Consider the following 21518-nt stretch of genomic DNA (forward strand, 5'->3'; position numbering starts at 1 on the left):
TAGATGAGCAATGTAAGCAAAGAGATGGAGATTCTAAAAAAGAATTGGAAGCTGTGGCAACTGGGCGGCTCAGTCATTAGGCATCCGTCTTCAGCTCAGGTCATGATCCCAGGGTCCTGGGATCGAGCCCCACATCGGGCTCTCTGCTCAGCGGGAAGCCTGCTTCTTGCTCTCCCACTCCCCCTGCTTGTGTTCCCTCTCTCACTGTGTCTCTGAAATAAATAAGTAAAATATTTTTTTTTAAAAGTAAAATTGGAAGTTAATGCTAGAAATAAAAAACACTGTAAAGAATTGAAGAATGTCGGGCTTATCAACAGACTGATCACAGCACAGGAAAGAATCAATGAGTTTAAAGAAATGTCAATAGACACTTCTAAAACTGAAATACAAAGAGAAATACAGGTGATGAAAAAAACAGAGTATCTAAGAACGGTGGAAAAATTTTAAAAGGTGTAATATACACATAATGGAAATACAAGAAAAAAATAAAGAAGAAATATTTGAAGTAATAATGACTGAGAATTTTCCAAAATTAATGACAACTAACTAATTCCCATTAGTGACCAAACTACTGATCTGAAAACATCAAGCTCAGATAGCATCAAGGCTCAGAAAACATCACACAAAAATAAATACCAAAAAAAAAAAAAAAATCTATACCTAGACATATCTTATTCAAACTGCTAAAAATCAAAGACAAAGAGAGAATCTTGAAGGAGATACAGGGACAAAACATTTTACCTGTATAAGAGAAAGATTAAGTATTATACTGGACTTCTCTTCAAAAACCATGGAAGCAAAAGGAAAGTAGTGTGAAAAATTTAAAGCATTGAAGAAAAAAGAAAAGAAAACCCACCAACCTAGAATTCTGTACTAGAATAATTATTCTTTTTTTTTTTTCGAAGATTTTATTTATTTGCAGTCAAACGCTCTGCCACTGAGCTATACCCCTGAAGATTTATTTATTTATTTATTTGACAGACAGAGATCACAAGTAGGCAGAGAGGCAGGCAGAGAGAGAGGAGGAAGCAGGCTTGCCACTGAGCAGAGAGCCCAATGTGGGGCTCAATCCCAGGACCCCAGAATCATGACCTGAGCCGAAGGCAGAGGCTTTAACCTACTGAGCCACCCAGGCACCCTAGAAGAATTATTCTTAAGAAGTGAAAGAGAGGGGCGCCTACCATATCGTATTAGCATGGATTTCACGTATGATGTTGAACAGAAGTTGTGATAACAGACATCCTCTTAATGTTTGGTAGAATTAATTGTATTAATTTCTGCTCTAATTTCTTCAAAGTAATCTCTACACCCAACTTGGGACAATATGGTAAGAAAAGGAAATAAAGGTATACAGATTAGGATGGAAGAAATAAAACTATTTTTATTTGCAGATGACATGATTATCCATGTGGAAAATCCCAAAGGATCAACAAACAAACTCCTAGAATGAATAAGCAATTACAAGGTTGCAAGATGCAAGATTAAAGATACAAGATACTGGAGTGCCTGGGTGGCTCAGTGGGTTAAAGTATCTGCCTTCCACTCAGGTCATGATCCCAGGATCTTGGGATCAAGCCCCACGTCGGTCTTCCTGCTCAGTGGGGAGCCCTCTTCTCCCTCTTCCTCTGCCTACAGCTCCCCCTGCTTGTGTGCTCTCTCTCTCTCTCTGTCAAATAAATAAATAAAAATCTTTAAAAGAAAAGATACAAGATTAATATATGTCAGTTGTTTTCCTAAATACTAACAACGAACAGTTGGAAATTGAAATTAAAAACCCAATACCATTTACATTAGCAAATGAAATATTAAGTATACATCTAGTAAAATATGTACAAGATCTATATGAAGAATACTAAAAAAATGCTGATGAAAGAAATCAAAGATCTAAATAAATGGAGAGATATTACATGGATAGGAAGACCCAATATTGTCAATACGCCAGTTCTTCCCAATATCATCTATAGATTCAGTTCCAATCAAAAAACCACATTATTGGGGCACCTGGGTGGCTCAGAGGGTTAAGCCTCTGCCTTTGGCTCAGGTCATGATCTCAGGGTCTTGGGATCGAGCCCCGAATCGGGCTCTCTGCTCAGCAGGGAGCCTGCTTCCTCCTCTCTCTCTGCCTGCCTCTCTGCCTACTTGTGATCTCTGTCTGTCAAATAAATAAATAAAATCTTTAAAAAAAAACACATTATTTTGTGGCTATTGACAAACTGATTCTAAAGTTTATATGGAGATGCAAAAGACCCAGAATAGCCAATAAAACAGAAAAGAACAAAGTTGGAGGACTGACACTACCCAACTTCAAGACCTACATAAAGCTACAATAATAAAGACAATGTGATATTGGTGAAAGAATAAACAAGTATTTTGATGAAACAGAATAGAGAGCCCAGAAATAGATCCTCACAATATCCACTGACCTTTGACAAAGGAGCAAAGGGAATATGATGGAGAAAGTCTTTCAACAAATGGTGCTAGAACATAAGAATAAGAAATTATTAATAACAATTTTTAAAAAGGCCCCTCCATCTGGAAATTAAATAACCTTCTATCAAATTCCTTGAGCATATCTGGGTGGCTCAGTAGGCTAAGCATCTGCCTTCAGCTCAGGTCCTGATGGGATTGAGCCCTGTGTCGGGCCCCCTGCTCAGCAGAGAGTCTGCTTCTCCCTTTCCCTCTGCCTGCTGTTCTGCCTACTTGTGTTCTCTCTCTCTCTCTCTCTCTCTCTCTCTTTCTGTGAAATAAAATCTTAAAAAAAAAAAAAAACTCCTTGAACAAACAGGAAAATGCAAACCAAAATTATGAAATTTCTAAGAAAAAGTAATAATGAAAACTAATAGTATAATCCATCAAATTCACTTAAAGTAGTGATCAGAAGAAACTTGAACATTTTTATCAATAAAATGAAAGAACTTCAGTTCTCAGCTCAAAGAGAAATTAATACAGCAAAGAATCAAGAAACAATAGATTCAATTAGTAAATTGAAATCCAGGTTTCTGGGGCGCCTGGGTGGCTCAGTGGGTTAAGGCCTCTGCCTTCAGCTCAGGTCGTGGTCTCAGGGTCCTGGGATCGAGCCCCACGTCGGGCTCTCTGCTTGGCGGGGAGCCTGCTTCCTCCTCTCTCTCTCTCTGCCTACTTGTGATCTCTCTCTCTGTGTCAAATAAATAAATAAAATCTTAAAAAAAAAAAAGAAATCCAGGTTTCTTGGGGAAAAAAATGAACAAAACAGACAAACTGCTACTTACATTTACTCAAGAAAAAAAGGGAGAAAGTATAAATATGCAAAATAGGAAATATTAAGTGGGGAAATAATCATTGAAACAGAAGATATTTTTTAAATCCTAAAGGATGTTTTCTCAGGCCTCTATGAAAATACTGAAAACCTATATGAAGTGGATAACTTCTTACGAAAATACAGTTTGTCAAAACTGATCCCATTAGAGATGTAGACAGTTTAAACAGACTAATTTCCTAGAAGTAGAAAAAATTATCAAGGAACTTCCACATTAAAAAGAACCAAGTCTTCAAGTTTTCACAGGATTATTCTACCAAATCTTTAAAGACTAGAGAGTCACAGTGCTTTACACCTTTTTCCAGAACATTGAAAATGAAGGAAAATTTCTTAACTCTTTTTTTAAACTCTTTTTATAAAAGAGGAACACTACCAAAACCTGATTAAGAGTAAAAAAAGGATTATAAATATCATTTATGAATATTCATGAAAACATTCTAAAGAAAATACTAGTGAATAGAATCCAACATGACATTATAAAAATGATACAACATAACCAAGTGGGATTTATTCCAGGAATACAAGGTTGATTAAATATTAATAAATGAATACAACGTATTTATAGATTTAAGAAGAATTAAATTTATTTCTACAAATGCTGAAAAAGCTTTTGACAAAATTTATCACCCAAAACTCATTAAAAACACCCAAGAAAATAGAAACTGGTGGATACTTTCTTAATATGTAAATAGACACATGTGATGGCAAACACACACACACAAACTTTTGTGCTACAACCAGCATCTCATTTAATGGGGAAACACTAGGAACCTTCCACTAAGATCAGGAACAAGGCAAGTTTGCCCACCATCTCCACTGCTATTCAACATTATACTGGCAACACTAGCCAGTAAAGACAAGAGACTCAATTACAGACATGAAATTTGTTAAAGTAGAACTATCTCTACTTTGTAGACAATATGAATGTATCTAGAAACCCCTAGGGAATTAGCGATAAAACTACCACTTCAAAAATTAGCAGGCTATCAAATTAGCATATAGAAATCTTCAGCCAGTGGGGCACCTGGCTGGCTCATTCCTTAAGTGTCTGTCTTTGGCTTTGGTCACGATCTCAAGGTCCTGGGATCAAGCCCTGCAACCAACTCCCTGCTCAGTAGAGAGCTTGCTTCTCCCTCTCCCTCTGCCTGCGCTCCCCCTGCTTATGTGCTTGCTCTCTGTCTCTCTCTCTCTCTCTCTGTCAAATAAATAAATAAAAATCTTAAAAAAAAAAAAAAGAAATCAATAGCTTCCAACCTATACAAACAATAAGCAGTAAGAACATATAATACAGAAAATCCCACTTATATGACAAGAAAATAAATGACTTAGGAGTAAACATAATAAATATTTAAAAACTACATGAGGAAATTTTTAAAAATATAAAAGTAGACTTGAACAAATGGAGAAACATTTCTTGTTCTTGAATATAATGACTCAGTATTATAAAAACGTCAGGTCTCCCTAAATTAGTTTATAAATTTAATACAAGCCCAAGAAAGACACTAACAAGTTTTTTTTAATGGAATATACAAGTTGATGCTGAATTTCATATGGAAAAATAAACATGTAAATCAAGAATACCAAAGAAAACACTAAAAGAAAATGATATAAGGAGACTAGCCCTATAAATCATTAAAGCATGCTATAAAATTTCTATAATTAGTAAGTGTGGTGCTAACACAGCAATAGACAAGCAAGTCTATCATTGCTTGTCAAGTCTAGCATGGAAAAACCAGAAATAATTTCAAGTACATATTAAGCTTTAGTATATGTTATAGGTAGCAACTCAAATCATTAGGGCAAAAATTGACTTTTTAATAAATGATGTTGGAACAAATGGTTAGCCATTTGGGAAAAATATAATATTGAGCTTTACCCCAAACTATTCAAGAATAAACTCCACACCCTAATGTTTGTAGCAGCAATATCCACAATAGCCAAACTATGGAAAGAACCTAGATGTCCATCAACAGATGAATGGATAAAGAAGATGTGGTATATATATATATATATAACGGAATACATTGCAGCCCTCAAAAAAAAAAAAATAACAACAACAATGAAATCTTGCCATTTGCAACAACATGAATGGAACTAGAGGGTATTATGCTAAGCAAAACAAGTCAGAGAAAGACAATTATCATATGATGTCTCTGATATGAGGAATTTGAGAAGCAGGGCAGGGGGTCATGGAGGGTAGGGAGGGAAAAAATGAAACAAGATTGGATCGGGAGGGAGACAAACCATAAAAGACTCTTAATCTCAGGAAACAAACTGAGGGTTGCTGGGGGATGGATGGAGAGAGATGGGGTGGCTGGGTTATGGACATAGAGGAGGATATGTGCTATGGTGAGTGTTGTGAACTGTATAAAACTGATGATTCACAGACCTGTATCCCTGAAGCAAATAATACATTATATGTTAATTAAAAATAAATAAATAAAATTTAAAAAAGAATAAACTCCAATTTTAGTATATGTGCTGCCGAAGCGAGCACAATAAAGTTTTAAGAAAGAATAAACTCCAAATGATCAGGATCTAAATATAAACTGAATCCATATAAGTATTAGGGGAAAACTAGATGAATAGCCTGCATATAAAAAAAGTCTTTCTAACTATGATTCGAAATCCAGATTCACTAAATGCACTAAACGATTGATATATTTGATTAAAGCAAAAACTGTGGTTTTGCATGGCAAATATCACCATAAACAAAGTCATAAGACTATCAACACCCTGGGAGAAAATATTTGCAACATATATTACAGAGCAAGGACCAATATGCCAATGTATAAGTAAAATTGAGGGGAAAGAAGGAGGGGGAAAAAAATAAGGAAAAACTGGCAGAAGATGGGAACTGGTCATTTAAAATTTTTATGTGGGGACGCCTGGGTGGCTCAATGGGTTGGGCCTCTGCCTTCGGCTCAGGTCATGATCTCAGGGTCCTGAGATCAAGCCCCGCATCGGGCTCTCTGCTCAGCGGGAAGCCTGCTTCCCGCTCTCTCTCTGCCTGCCTCTTTGCCTACTTGAGATCTCTCTTTGTGTGTGTCAAATAAAACGTAAATAAATAAAAAATAAAATTTTTATTGGAAAATTTATACGTGAAAAGATTTTCAACCCCACTCATAAGAGAAAAGCAAATTAAAACTCATTAAAATTCCATATCTCACCTACCACATTGGCAAAATTTTTTAAAATTATAATACATCCTGATGACAAGGCAGTGGATAAACAAGCATCTCATACATTGCTGGAGGGAATGTGGATTCGTACATCCATCATAAAGGGTAATTTGGGAGTATCCAACAAATCTACTTTGCCTTTACCTTTTGAATTAGCCATCCCATTTCTAGGAATTTTTCCTGAAAATATACTTCCAACAATAAGAAAATATATTGCCCAATGTTTATCATTGAAGCATTACTTGCAGTTGCAGAATATTTTCAGTAAATGCCAAACAAGAGACAGTTGTCTTCGTCTGCTCTGGCTATTATAATGAAATACCATAGACAGTGGCTCAGTTCTGAAAGAAGGGAGGGCCAAGCAGACCCAATGTCCAGGGTGGACCTACTGTCAGTTGTTAAAAAAAAAAGAAGAAGAAGAAGAAGAAGAAGAAGAAAAAAGACAGAGGACGATTTCCATGAATTGATATGATTTTCCAGAATTTATTAAGTTAAAAAAAGAAAAAAATCAGGGGTGCCTGGCTGACTCAGTCAATAGAGCATATGATTCTTTTTTTTTTTTTTTTTTTAGAGCATATGATTCTTGATCTCAGGGTTGTGACTTCAAGCCTCACATTGGGTGTAGAGTTACTTAAATACAAATTTTAAAAAGCAAAATGCAAAGGATGATCTACAGTATACTACTACTGTGTAATAAAGAAGAAATAATAAGAAAGAAGGAAAAATAAGAAAATATACATGTATTTACTCATTTGAGAAGGAAGCACATGCAAGATAAACTAAGTTTAGATGGATGGCTAGTGGGCATGTCAGGAAATGGATGGAAAAGACAAAGGAAATTAAGGGGGCAGGGGAGTGAGAAAGACACTTCTCAGAATGTAATTTTTTACAAAGCCCAGACTTTTGGAATTATGTTAGTGTTTCACATATCAAAAAAAGAAAATAAGTAAAATCTACAAAGAGGGGGAAAATTTAATACAAATTAAAACTTAACAGCACTAATAAAAAAAACTCCAAATGAGCCAAACTGAATATCCAATGAATAACATAACCACACGGAAGGGAGATTAGGGAAAGAACCCAAAATATGCTTGAACACAGTATTAAGATGTATATCCTCAGGTTAAAGCCTTCAAATATCCCTAAACAAACACTGAATAATAATAATAATAATAATAATAATAGGCTTCTCTTCTACAGAGGTAAAAATTAACATCTCTGAAACTAACTTATGTACATTCTAGGACTGAGAAAATGGGAAAATAAATTATGTAAGATGGGAATCAGTTTTCTCACTGTCAGAGAAGGGAGTTGTAAATATGAAAGCTAAAATAAGCCCTGTGTGTTGAACTGGAATTATATAGGTATCAATGTGAATTCATAGGGAGATAAGTAGGTAGATGGAAGGAAGGAAGGAAAGAAAGAAAGGAAGGAAGGAGGAGGGGAAGTGGGGAGGAGGAAAGAGGGAGGAAGGAAAGGGGAGAGATAGATATTAGACACCACTGAAATGGATATAGATGTATAAGGGTGTATATACACTCATATAATGCTATTTTATCATGAATCAGGTTCTCCATGATGAGTTTAGTTTTAACTAGGTTGTCTGTTCCATTCCATTGGTGTATTTTTCCATTCCTGTGCCTACAGCATTCTTCTTGCAAATTATCTTTAATATTTTGTTTCTTTATTCTTTGACATTTTACAATTAGTTCGTAAACTTCCATGGAAGTCCTGGTTAAGAACAAGTTTTCAGTTTTGCTGTTTTTCTGCATTGTTTCTCATCTCATTGATTTTCTGCCTTTTTTCTTTAAGATTTTATTTATGTATTTGACTGAGAGAGACACAGCGAGAGAGGGAACACAAGGAGGGGGAGTATGAGGGGGAGAAGCAGGGCCTCCTGCTGAGCAGGGAGCCCAATGTGGGATCGATCCCAGGACCCGGGGATCATGACCTGAGCCAAAGGCAGATGCCTAACGACCAAGCTGCCCAGGTACCCCTCTGCTTTGAAAAAAAAAAAAAAAAAAATTCTTTTGCTTCCTTTGTGTTTTGTTTGCTCTTTCTTTTCCAGTTTCTTAAAATGGAAGCTGAGTTCATTGATTTAAGATCTTTCTTCATTTCTATTACAGTTCAATGCTATACATTTCCCTCTAAGAACTGGATTGGCTGTATGTCCCAATTTTTGATATGCTGGGTTCAGTTATGTCATGGTCAGCCAGGTATAGCTACAAGAGAAGACATAGGAGAGGTTCATTATACTCACAGGTCATAGAAACGCAAGGCATGGTACACCATGCCACACAGGACCCCCTGGGGAAGCCTCAGGGTGGTCACCAGACAGATAGCAGGAGTTGGGGGGTGGGGCTGGGGCTAGAATCTTTACTGGAGTTTCTGTGAAACAGGCAAGGCAAGGCAGGATAAACACTTCAGGGCTGGCTAATTTGAATAATCTCAGCGGGCTCTAAATTAAGAGAGATGGTCCCTAGTTGTCCATATCTGGCTCTGGTATGATTAATATTACCTCTTCAGGTGTCTGGGCCAGATAGAGGAGGGATGGTTCTGGATTTGTTAGTCAGCAGATCAAAGACATGCTCCTGGCTGGACCCTTTGCTGTCCCCAGAACTTGCTCGCCCCAGGAGGACCAGTCACTTCCCAGCCAGAAAGGTTAAGATACCAAACATTGTAATATACAGAAATACAAAAATATAAACATGGTTTTCATTTTCACTCAGTTCAAAAATAATAAACTCCCTTTTGAGGTTTTTAATTTATAATCGCACTATTGGTTTTCAAATATTTGGGGGGTTTCCCAGAGATCTTTCTTTTATTGATTTTTAATTTAATTCCAATGTGATCACAGAACATAGTCAGTATGACTTGAATCCTTTTGAGTTTATTGAGAACTGCTGTATGGCCCAGATGAAATCTGTCTTAACAAATGATCTGTCTTAACTTGAGAATATATATTCTTGGGTTAGTGGGTGGTATTCTGGAAGTGTCGATTAGGTCAAGTTGGTGAATAGTGTTGTCTTCTGTGTCTCAACTGATTTTTGGTCTACTTACTCTACCAATTATTGAAAGAAAGGTATTAAAATCTCTGAATATAAATGTAAACTTATGCTATTCCTTCTTGCAGGACTACCAACTTTTGTTTCATGTATTTTTGAACTGTTATTGGGGACAAAAATATTTAGAGTTATTCCCTCTTTATGAATTGAATTATTTATCATTATAAAATGATGCTCTTTATCTGGGTAATAGTCTATGCTCTGAAGTCTACTTCACCCAGTATTAGTATAGCTACCCCAGCTTGCCTTTGCTTAGTGTTAAGGCAGTATTTGTTTTTCCATTCTTTTACTTCAAACCTATTTGCATCCTAATATTTCATCTTGTAGGCAGCATAATTTGGTTCTCGTTCTCAGAATCAGACACTCTCTGCCTTTTAATTGAGGCTGTTCAGACCATTTCCTATTTATTCTTGATTTTTTGCATCTGCCTCTTATTTCCCTTGTTCACCTTTTTAGGGTTCAGTATTTTTCATGAATCCATTGTAGCTCCTCTGTTGCCTTATCAGCCATAATTCTTTGCTGTGCTATTTTAGTGGCTACTTCAGAGGTTGCTTTAACTTATCACAGACTACTTCCAAGTAATATTGTGCTGCTTTATATATAATACAAGAAATTTACAATAGTATACTTCCATTTCCATCCCCTTGGCTTTTGTGCTATTGTTATATATTTTATCTTTATAAACTCCACATTATTGTTGCTTTAAAGTTATTTTTTATTGCAATGAAATATATGTAACATAAAACTTGCCATTTTAACCACTTTTTTCTTTTTAAAGATTTTACTTATTTATTTGAGAGTGATAATGAGTGGTGGGGAGGGGCAGAGGAGAGGGAGAAGTAGACTTCCTGCTGAGCAGGGAGCCCAATGCCGGGCTCTATCTCAGGACCCTGAGATCAAGACCTGAGCTGAAGGTAGATGCTTAACCAACTGAGCCACCCAGGTGCCCCTTGAACCACTTTTAAGTGCACAGTTCAGTGGCATTAATTATAGTCACATTGTTGCACAACAATGACCACTATCTCTCCAGAACTCTGCAATAAATTCTTTAGAGATGTAAAGAATGAGAAAATCTTTCATATTCACTAATGTTGTTTGCAGTGCTCTTCCTTCTTTTGCACAGACACAGATTTCAAACTAATATTATTTTCCTTTCTTTGGAAGAACTTCCTTAAACACAACTTGTAGTGCAGGTTTGCTCGTGATGAATTCTTTCTGCAGTCATCTTTATCTGTGTTCCCCGTAAATAATAACATATCCTCTTTCTGGCTTCTTTCTAAGATTTTTTTATTACTGGTTTTAAGCAATTTGATTTTGATGTATTCTGGGTGTTTCCTTTTGTATCCTGGGTGCTTGGAGTTCATTTTGTTTCTTGTTACTGGGGGCTTACATTTTGCATCAAGTTTAGAAAAACTTCAGTCATTATATATTAAAGAACCCTTTTTCCTGTCTTGTCTTCTCCCTCTTCTGCTGCCAGGATTCTGAATAGATGTACCTGAAGTCACCCCATGGCTCATGGATGCTCTGCTCATTTGTTTCAGTCTTTTTCCTGTTTCATTTTGGGCACTTAAGTTGGTGTATTTTCAAGTTCACAAATCTTTCCTTCACAATATCTGATCTCCAATAACCACACTGTTTCAGCTATCATTGCTGTTGGGAGAGGCTGAGAATTTTTTTTTTAATATTTTATTTATTCATTTGACAGACAGAGAGGCAGACAGAGAGAGAGAGGGAGGGGGAAGCAGGCTCTCCGCTGAGCAGAGAGCCCGATGTGGGGCTCGATCCCAGAACGCCGAGATCATGACCTGAGCCGAAGGCAGAGGCTTTAACCCACTGAGCCACCCAGGCGCCCCAGGCTGAGAATTTTTTAAACCATCAAGAAATGGCTCCTCTTTAAAACAGTTCTGTCCTCCGTTTGCATCTTACTACTTAAGGAGCAAGAGCTAATCAGGTGGCACCTTGAATGCTGTTTGCAAATCTTGCAAACCTAGATCACAAATTCATTAAAATGTTCTGCTCTCCACCGAACCACAGACAATAGCGCTGTGTAAGAGATCCCTGTTGTTTCCAATACCATGTCCCTTGCTTTTTTTTTTTTTTTTTTTTTTAGATTTTATTTATTTGTCAGAGAGAGTGAGCACAGGCAGACAGAGTGGCAGGCAGAGGCAGAGGGAGAAGCAGGCTCCCCACCGAGCGAGGAGCCCAATGTGGGACTTGATCCCAGGACGCTGGGATGGTGCCCTGAGCCGAAGGCAGCCACGTAACCAACCGAACCACCCAGGTGTCCCTCTCACTTTCTTTTGAGCACTCACTGGTATAGTCCAGATTTCTACTAATAGTCTGTTGAAGGCAATTTAGGTGTGCTCTAACATGTACCTCCAAAGCCCAGCAGCCTCTGCCCACTTCCTAGTTTCAAAGCCACATCCACTGCTCCTGGGTATCTGCTACAGCAGCATCTCACCCTCTCTACCACCCTTGGTAACCCGTTCCATTGCCATGTTGCCCTGTTAACTATACGCAGCCAGGACCACTATCCATCCCCAGAACCTAGCAATTAATTCTGCTTTAAGAAAAAAAAAAAAAGACATAAATAATAAGAAAGTTTTTAAATTTAAAATTCAGTGGCTTAAAATGACATTTACTATCTCATAGTTTCTGTGCCTTAGGAATCCAGGAGTCTAGGGCCTCACCTGGATTCTCTGCCTCAGGGTTTCTCACAGGCTGTAATCAGGGCTAGGTTAGGGGTACAGCCATCTTAAGGCTCAACTGGGGATGATCCGTTTCCAAGCTTGCTCATGGGGCCATTGGCAGGATTCAGTCCCTCCTGGGCTGTCAGGCTAGCCCCACCACCACGCCCACTCTGTTCCTTCTTGTGTGGGACTCTCTACAGGGCAGCGTGCTTGATCAAAGCAAGCAAAGGAGAAGTGTCAGAGAGATGACAGAAACAAGACAGAAGTCAAAGTCTTTTGTAACCCGATCTTGGAAGGGATAGCCATCTCTTCTGATAGATTTTATCCATTAGAAGCAAGTCTGTACTTCTATCTCACCTTTAAGGGAGGAGATTATACCAGAACCTGAATGCCAGAGGTGGGATAATTGAGAGCCATTTCAGAAGCTGCCCAAGATACCCATAAAGTAGATTTTTCATTTTAGACATTGTAGTTTTAATCTCTAGAAGTCTGACATGGGTTTTCTTATCTTCTGTGTCAACATGTTGAATTTTTCTGGCTTTATAAGCATCTGGAACACGGTTACAACTTTTAATAGCCTGTGTACTAATTGTATCAACTGGGTTATTTCTGGATCCATTTTATTTCCCTTTTCTTTATGGGTTGTGTTTTATTGGCTTTTTGTTTGCCTGGTAATTTTTTTCTTTTTTTTTTTTTTTAAGAGAGAGCAAGCATACATGAGCAGGCAGAGGGGAGGGGAAAAGGAGGGGCAGAGAGAGGGAAAGATTCATAAGTAGACTCCACACCCAGCACGAAGCAGCACATTGCCTGATACAGTCTCCATCTCACCACCCTGAGATCATGACCTGAGCTGAAATCAAGAGTTGGATGCTTCATCGATTGAGACAACAGGCTCCCCAACTGCCTGGTGATTTCTGATTGGATGTCAGGCATCAGGAATTTTACCTTATTGGTTGCGGGATATTTTCTTATTGCAGCAGTTAGCTTTGTTCTGGGACACAGTAAGTTACGTGCAAACAGTTTGGTCCTTTTGGGTCTGGCTTTTAAACTTTGTTAGGACTGAGGCAGCCTTACTTTAGTTCTCACTTCACACACTGCTGACACAGAGCCTTGCTGCACGTTCTACTAGATGCCCTGTGAATGATGAGGTTTCTCGCTCTGGCTGACAGGAACAGAACCAACCAGGCCCCGGGTAAGCTCCCCCAATCCTTTCATGTGGCTTTTTTTTTTTTTTTTTAAGATTTTATTTATTCATTTGATAGCGAGATCACAAGTAGGCGGAAAGGCAGGCAGAGAGAGAGGAGGAAGCAGGCTCCCTGCTGAGCAGAGAGCCTGATGTGAGTTTTGATCTCAGGACCCTGGGATCACGACCTGAGCCGAAGGCAGAGGCTTTAACCCACTGAGCCACCCAGGTGCCCCTCACGTGGCTTCTTATATGCCCGTGCTGACCAGTGCTTGGTGCGAGACTCAGGGGACCATAAGGAAATCTCTGTAGTTCTTCATGCAACTCTCCTCTTTGGTACTTTATCCTGCTGATGCCGTTTGTCATGGGTGTGAGGGCTGGCTCAGGGCCAAGGCAGGAAGAAGGGATAGTGGGGTGGATGGTTACCAATAGGGGTTTCACTCAATAAGCTGACGGGGTCATAGTGCTCCTTTTAAGTCCACAAACTTTACGTTTTTAAAAAGTGTTTAAAGATTTTTCTTTAACTTTTCTTAAGTCCATAAACTCTTAAGAATCCGATTCAACAGTCACTAGGCACCTACTATACACCAGCTCCTAAGGTACAGACAGAACTCAGACTAATAGGTACAAATATAAAAAACGAAGAAAACCAACACCATAAAGGACATAGCACAGCAGAGGCAAAAAATGGGAACATGGAAGATCTGTGTCTGGCCTTGTCACAGGCAAACAAAGGGGGCATCCTCTAGTCTTGTCCAAGTCATATGTGGGAAGGTTGCTCTCTACAGTAAGCACTTTTCCAGAACACAAAAAATGGAGGATTTCTTTAACAGTCCCCATTTTCTAGATCACAGGGCTTGGGTAAAAGTCCACATTATCAGTAGACAGATTACAGAACAAGAAAACAGTGAGAACCAAGGGCAGAAATGTGAAGATACAAGAAGTATTTGGTATTGAGTATCTCAAGCAGAAAGGTGTAACAGGAGATAAGAATCTGGAAATAATACCGGTTGTGATCAATCTAAGACATTTGGGTGCCAGCCCATCAGGGTGAGTAATGAGCAGCCCTACAGGCCTTAGTGCATACATGCCTGAGCGCAGGCCTCAGATCTGGTTGCTCCAGGCCATTTCTGGGGTTTGCACAGAGCAGCTAGCTGCTGGCCAGACTATGAGTGTTTGGCCCCAAAAGTCAGCTCAGAGAAGTGGAATTCGGGTAAGGTGGCTCTTGCTGCAAAGCACTCCTGATCAAATAGGTACTGTCTTCCCATGCCTGGTCTGCAGCTGCTTCACAGAACAGCCGTAGAGGTGTGTCTGATGACAGGAAACAGAATGCTGCTACTGCTGCTGCTGCTGCGGAGCCCCAGGGGGGTGGTGGGAGGGTGGGCAGGGACTCCAAATTTAGAGGCCTTATTTATTTAGCACAGGCTTTCAACACTCCCCAGGTGCAAGTACCGTGGCCTATTAGGATAAGCCTCCTCCTCAAAATAACAAGTTATTCTTTGTGACCTATATATGCCTTGTGTGTCTCTCTTTTATGAAACATTCCTGCCTTTTCTTTCCCTCTTTTCTTTCATGCCCAGAACAAGAGAGAAAAAGACATTTCTCGGAATAAAGGAACTAGCTATTAAAGACCCAAGAACATCACACTGCTATTCGAAAAGGAACCCAGCCTCCCAACAATATCAAAAATGAATCTGGGGAAGAAGTAAGAGCTCACTCTCTCAGTGAAGCCCAACTGTAGGGCCTGTGTGCACGGTGGCTTCCTAGGCGTGGATGGCCTTCAGGTGACCTAGAGGACCTGCACACAGGGGTGCCTAGCATTGAAGGCACAGAGGCTAAACGGTGAATAGGCAGCTCTAGCTCTTCCCTCTCTCTGAGCCTTGGCCCTGTCCATGCCTCAATACCAAGAAGCAAATCTTCTTTATCTTGGGGTGTGTCTCCCCAGTAGAGCTCCTCAGAGATGGGCCCCATCTTACTCCTCAGTCCCTGCTACAAAAAGGGCCTGTGACAAGGCAGAACACCTGTAATCAAGAGTGGTCAAATTCTCCACTTCTGTTTATTCAGAATATTAAGATAAATACATCTTAAATATTACAAATATTTATATACAGGAATGACCACTGCCCATGATTGAAAAGGGGTCTGGGGGAAAAAAACCCAAAAAATAGAGTCTCCCAACTTTCTTTAAGCCCTGGATGACCCATGAAAACAGAACCAAGCTCTTGATCCACTTTCCTCAACACAAACTTCGCCTCTAGATCAGTTTGGCCAATGCTAGAGCAAAGAATAAGGATGTGGAAAATCCCTATCTGATGTTGGTGCCAAGGACCCAGCCCTCACCCACGTGACCCTACGGATGTCATTTCCTGAAGCGCTTGAAAAGCGGGTGCACGTGCTTCGTGGAAGCCTTGTTCCGAGCCGAATGGTACTCCATGTACACGGTGTCGTCAGCCCCAGACATGGAGCTCATGGTGCCAAAGCGCCGAGATACCTGCAGGGGAACCCAGCCCACGGTTAGTTTCCAAGGGAAAAGACACTCCTTTTATAACATTTATAATCCTAATAAGTTTTGTAATGTTTTTAAGTTTAATAAATACTAATTTTTTAAGAACATTTATTGACCCCTTATTGTGTCTCAGGCATTGTATACATATTCACATGTGTTAACTCATCCAATCCTCACAATTACTGTAATCCCCATCTTAGAGATGAGGAAACTGAGGCACAGAGAGATGAAGTAACTTGTCCAAGATCACACAGCTCTTTAAGAGATGGGACTTGAACCCAGGCAGCTGGCTTCAGATTCCCTATTCTTAACCATAATGCTACTCTGCCTCTCTTAATGCCAATTTATAAAAAGAATTTTTCAACGAGGGCAGCAGTCCCCCAACACATTAAGGCTCTACCATTAGGCTCTGAATCAAGTGGAAATCCAGAAAGCCCTGGGCATGAATCTTGGCTCTATCTCTCTCTGGATGACTTTGGACAAATACTGAATGTCTGAGCCTCAGTGAACTCATCTGTAAGATGGGGATAGCCTCATCCATCTTGATATAAGTGGTGTGAACAGATATCGCACAGGCAACAGTCTTACCCAGAGCCTGGAACACTACTTGTACCAGATTACAAGCCACGTATGCTGACAGGCACCGAGTAATTCCTTCAACAGCCTGACATTAGGTGACTCACTGGTTGGTAGGAATGGCCTTAGCACACAGAGGCAAGAAATTTCCCTGAAGCATCCATCCACGGAAGGTGCCCAGAGGGGGATCCAGCCCCCACATTTGGGAGAATGGCCTCCGGCTGGAAGAAGAGCAGCACTTCCCCAGGGGACGCTGATTTTCTTTCCTTGTCCCAACCATTGCTCACCTTTTGGCTCTAATATCAATTTAATTTGTTTCCAAAGAACTGACTAAACTGTACTTTTCTCTTGTAAGGGCTAATCAGAACTCCCCATAATGGAACTTTCATTAATTATACCACATTATATTGGCCTGGCACATGGTAGGCATTCAGTAAGTATTTGCAGAATAAATGGATAATTCACTATCTTCAGAGAACTCTAAATGTTTCAAGATAAACAGTCAAACTACAATGTGAGCTCATTCTTAGACTCACCTTACAGGCTGGAAGGCTCAGCTCTATAACAGGGAGCTAGAGCTGAAGTGACCTGCCCAATGCCCCAGATGGCGGGCCCAGGCTGCAACACCTCCTCCCACAGCCACCCTGGTGTAAGCCTGGGGCCACCTGTGATATTCTAGGTTGCAACCTCAAGGAACTAACAAAACTTAGACCAGACTGTGAGGGGAACGGAGCAGGAGGCCAGCTACAGCCACCGTGGACTTGGCCATGAGAAACAATATGTAAGGAAGGAAGGATTCACACCAAAAGGCTAATGGGGGCTGTTTCTGTTACTCTCTTCTCTGCAGCTTCCTGGGTTTTCCAAGTTTTTACAAAGGTCACACAGGTGCACGTGCATGCACACACAACTAAGTACATGCGTGTACATAAGACTCCTGTCCTTTGGGAGAACTGACACCTGCAACCTCACCCATTCACTCACCTGGCTAGATCTGGAGCCAAATTCTCCTGCCACCACCTCTTCCTCAGCATCCAGGTCAGTGGCCGCCAGGACTTTCTGTAAGAGCTGCTGCTGCTCTTCTCTCGTGGAAAATGCCAGCTCTTCGTCCTCCATGCCAGCAAGCTTTGTGATCACCTGTAGAGCCGAAAGCCACAGGCCCTATGTCCCCTTTTGTTTTCCCTCTGTTAGGCCCAGCTGAGCAGGTGACTAACAATGGAGAGCTCCTCCCTGGCATTCCAGAGACCAGCTTCGGAGCCATCTGAGACAATGAGCTTAACTACTAACTGTAGGGCAGGAGAGGTGAAGGAAATTCCAGAGAAAACTACTCTTCAAACAGCAGATACATGATCACTTACAACAGATCAACAGGAGCCTCAGCAGCTCTAAAATGTCCCTTCTGGCAGTTTTCCATCTTGCACCAGATAAAGGAAGGGACCAAAGACTGACAGGCATAGCCTGCTGCCCTTGGGCAGGGTCTTCCGCCTCCTGGGCTTGGCAGCCAGGGCTTCCAGTGGGAGGGAACACTTAGAAATGGGAGCCTGTTGAGGTGGATTTACAAGATTTTTTCTAAGAGAGCAAGAGAACAGCATGGTGGAGATTTGGTTTACCTTTCTTGGGGGTTACTTACTACACTGCCTACATATCCCTGAAGAAAGCCTGGACTGATTGGTGTAGAGGAATTATTTTCCCCCCTTAAGTTCTTCTCATCATTTTAATTAAAAGAAAAGTTCCAGAAGTAGGGATGTGGCTGAGCCCTTCAAGTGGCTGCAGACCTGGAGTACAGATACCTGCCATGTCTGCCCTGGCCCAGTCACTCCTCTGGGAACTGCCGGGTCCTGATTCTAGGAACTCTAACCTGGCTGCTCTCGGTGGGCAGTGTTGAAGGCAAGGAAGGCAAGGGCAGCCCAAACCAACACAGACAATCACATGCCCAAGGTGCCTTTCTGTCCAGCTCACCTTTCAAACAACCCAGAATACTCCCTGATTTGGTGCTTCTGTCATCCTTGACTCTCAGGGGATAAGGAGATATGAATGCTGCCACCATCGCATACTTTTTACAGGTACGTAAAAAGGCCATCATGCAAATCCTTTAAAATATGGCCAAATATCCTATACTCCAGCTCAGCAGGAGAGGTCTGAAAGGAGGGGCTAGACAGCCCTGACCTCTTGTCTATGGCTAATAATGGGAACTTATCAACTTGTAAAAACACATAATCAAAAGCATTTGAAAAGGCAGCCTGTATTCTTTTGTAAACCAAGAACCTGGGAACCTGCATGTTCTAGGGGCGTTCTTTAGTTACCTGCCTCCAGCTCCCCCACTCACTCCCACAAATAAAAATCTTTAGGGACACTAAGTCCTGACATAAACAGGAAGGAGAGCAAATACCTTAGCTGATGGAGGTCAGCCAAAGCTTCAGCATCTCCGAAGCTGTATAACCACCAGTTCGTCGCATGCGGACAGCTCCAGAGTGAGGCCCACTGAGGCCCTAGCTCACCAGCTGACTAAAGGAAGGGCTCTCCCAGGTACCTGGAGGGGAACCCGATCGCAGCCTTCCTCATACTACAAATCAGGTCTGTGAACAACAGGAAATCCTAAAGCTTTGGCTGACAACCACTGCCAGCACAGGAAAGTAACCCCAAGGGGCTCATGGTGGCACAGTGATGGCCATAGCTCCGTGGCATCTCAAGTCCTGCGAGGCTAGCACTTTTTCCCACTGACAACTAACATTCTTTTTGCAAGACAACTATAAATGTTAACAAGTAGACAATCCAAGCCCCTTGCTTCAGAGGCGCCATTCTTTGACCATTCACTGTGGGAAGCTGGGTGCAGGAAGGGATCCTGAACAATATTTTCCCTCAAAGTCCCTGGCAATTCATGCCGAGATAAAGGGAACCTGAGGCAGGGCTTCCAATGTTCTGTGTCTGTCTGAGCTTTGTCCCACACTGGTGCCGATAGCAGTTCCTACTTCTTCTGGAGGCGTGGGCACTAAAAAGAGCCTTAGTTCTATTCTGAGCAGAGATCAAATGAATACATACCTTAAAGCTATAACCCTGATCTACCAAAAACCTCTGCCTCTTGGTTGAATAAGCCATTTCCTGTGTGTCCTGGGACACCAATGAGTAGAAGAAGGCATTGTACTCCTCGGCAACCATCCCTTAAGAGAGGAAAGGAGAAAGGACAACATTAGCTGTTACAGTGCCAGGAACCGAGCGTCCAGGGCTCAAAAGTAAGTACAGCCGATCTCTGAACAACATGAGAGTTAGGGGCACCACATGTAACTTCTGACTCCCCCAAAACTTAACTACTCAGAGCCTACTGCTGACTGGCCTGCTTACCAATAGCATAAACAGTTGATTGACTTGTATGTGTTACATACTATTTTTAGTATAAAATAAGCTAGAGAAAACATTATTAAGAAATTGTAAAGAAGAGAAAATACACTTACTGCACTACAGTTATCAAAAAAGTCCCTCACAGTCCAAACCCATGCTATTCAAGGGCCAACTGTAATGTAGTGGGAAAGCTTTGCAGGCAGGGGGCAAACAGCCCTGACTTTGCTTGGGCACTTCATCAAAATTAAAAACATTTGTGCTTTAAAGGACACCACCATTAAAGTAAAAAGACAACCCACAGAATGGGAGAAGATATTTACAAAGCATGTACCTGATAAGGGATTTGTATTTGGACTACATATAAATCACATTACAAATCAACAATGAAAAAACAAATGACCTAATTATAAAAAGGGCAAAGGATCTGAACAGACATTTCTCCAAAGAAAATCTACAAATGGCCAATAAACCCATGGAAAGTGCCCAACATCATCAGTCATCATTTGGGAAATGCAAATCAAAATCACAGTGAGGTACCCCCCTAGCCCTCCCTAGGATGGCCAGAAACAAAAGAGATAATTATACCAATTGTCAAGGATGTAGAGAAACTGGATTCCTCATACACTGCCGGTAGAGTGTAAAATGGTACAGCCGTTTTGGAAGATAGTCTGGCAGATAATTAAAATGTTAAACAGAGAGCTACCACAGCTGACCCAACAATCTACTCCTGGATATATACCCAACAGAACTAAAAACCTATGTTCACACAAAATTTGCATACGAATTTTACAGCAGCAGTATTCCTAAGAACTGAAAAGTAGAAACAACACAAGTCTCCATCAAAAGAAGAACAAACAAACAAGATGTGTGGTATGTTTGCTCAATGGAGGATCATTCAGCAATAAAAAGAGGGAAGTACTGGGGCACCTGGGTGGCTCAGCCAGTTAAGCAGCTGCCTTCAGCTCAGGTCAATCCCGGGGTCCCAGGATTGGGTTCCCTGCTCAAAGGGGAGTCTGCATCTTCCTCTCCCTCTGACCCCTCTCCCCATTTGTGTGCGCTCTCTCTCTCTCATATAAATAAATAAAATCTTAAAAACTACATGCTACTATAGAGGACCCTTTTGAAAACATCACGGTAGTGAAAGAAGTCAGTCGCAGAGGACCCAGACTGCATGATTCTGCATGTATGCAATGTCTAGAATGGGCATGTTTATCAAGGTAAAAACAGAGTCATGATTGCCTGCAGTTGGGGCTAGGAGACAAGGAGAAAGGAGTGTCTGCTAGTGGGAAAGGGTTTCTTTTCTGGAGTGATGAGAATATTCTAAACACAGTTCATGATGATGGTTATACACTTTGCAATTATATTAAAAACCACTGGGGGCACCTGGGTGGCTTAGGTGGTTAAGGGTTCAATTTGGCTCAGGTCATGATCTCAGTCGGGGTCTTGAGATGGAGCCCCAAGTCAGGCTCCACACTGGGTGTAGAGCCTCCTTACGATTCTCTCCCTCTCCCTCTGCCCCTCCCCACCCGACTGTGCACACTCATGCTCTCTTGAAAGAAAGAAAGAAAGAAAGAAGGAAAGAAAGGAAGGAAGGAAGGAAGGAAGGAAGGAAGGAAGGAAGGAAGGAAGAAAGAAAGAAAGAAAGAAAGAAAGAAAGAAAGAAAGAAAGAAAGAAAGAAAGAAAGAAA

General features: G+C 40.8%; 1 protein-coding gene across 1 annotated transcript in view; it reads right to left on the reverse strand.

Annotated features, from left to right (window-relative positions):
* Window positions 1-13618: 13618 nt before the first annotated feature.
* Window positions 13619-21518, reverse strand: part of LOC111160876 (ERCC excision repair 3, TFIIH core complex helicase subunit) — a 25293-nt gene continuing 17393 nt past the window's right edge. The window contains exons 13-15 of the mRNA XM_022524266.1: window positions 19534-19652; window positions 17479-17631; window positions 13619-15906 (exon numbers count right to left, since the gene is read on the reverse strand). Coding sequence (XP_022379974.1) covers window positions 15775-15906; window positions 17479-17631; window positions 19534-19652 — 404 coding nt within the window. The 3' untranslated portion in view covers window positions 13619-15774. The remainder of the gene's footprint in view (window positions 15907-17478; window positions 17632-19533; window positions 19653-21518) is intronic.

This window comes from Enhydra lutris, unplaced genomic scaffold (genome assembly GCF_002288905.1).
Source record: "Enhydra lutris kenyoni isolate GAN:26980312 unplaced genomic scaffold, ASM228890v2 scaffoldscaffold78, whole genome shotgun sequence".
NCBI classification, from domain to species: Eukaryota; Metazoa; Chordata; class Mammalia; order Carnivora; family Mustelidae; genus Enhydra; species Enhydra lutris.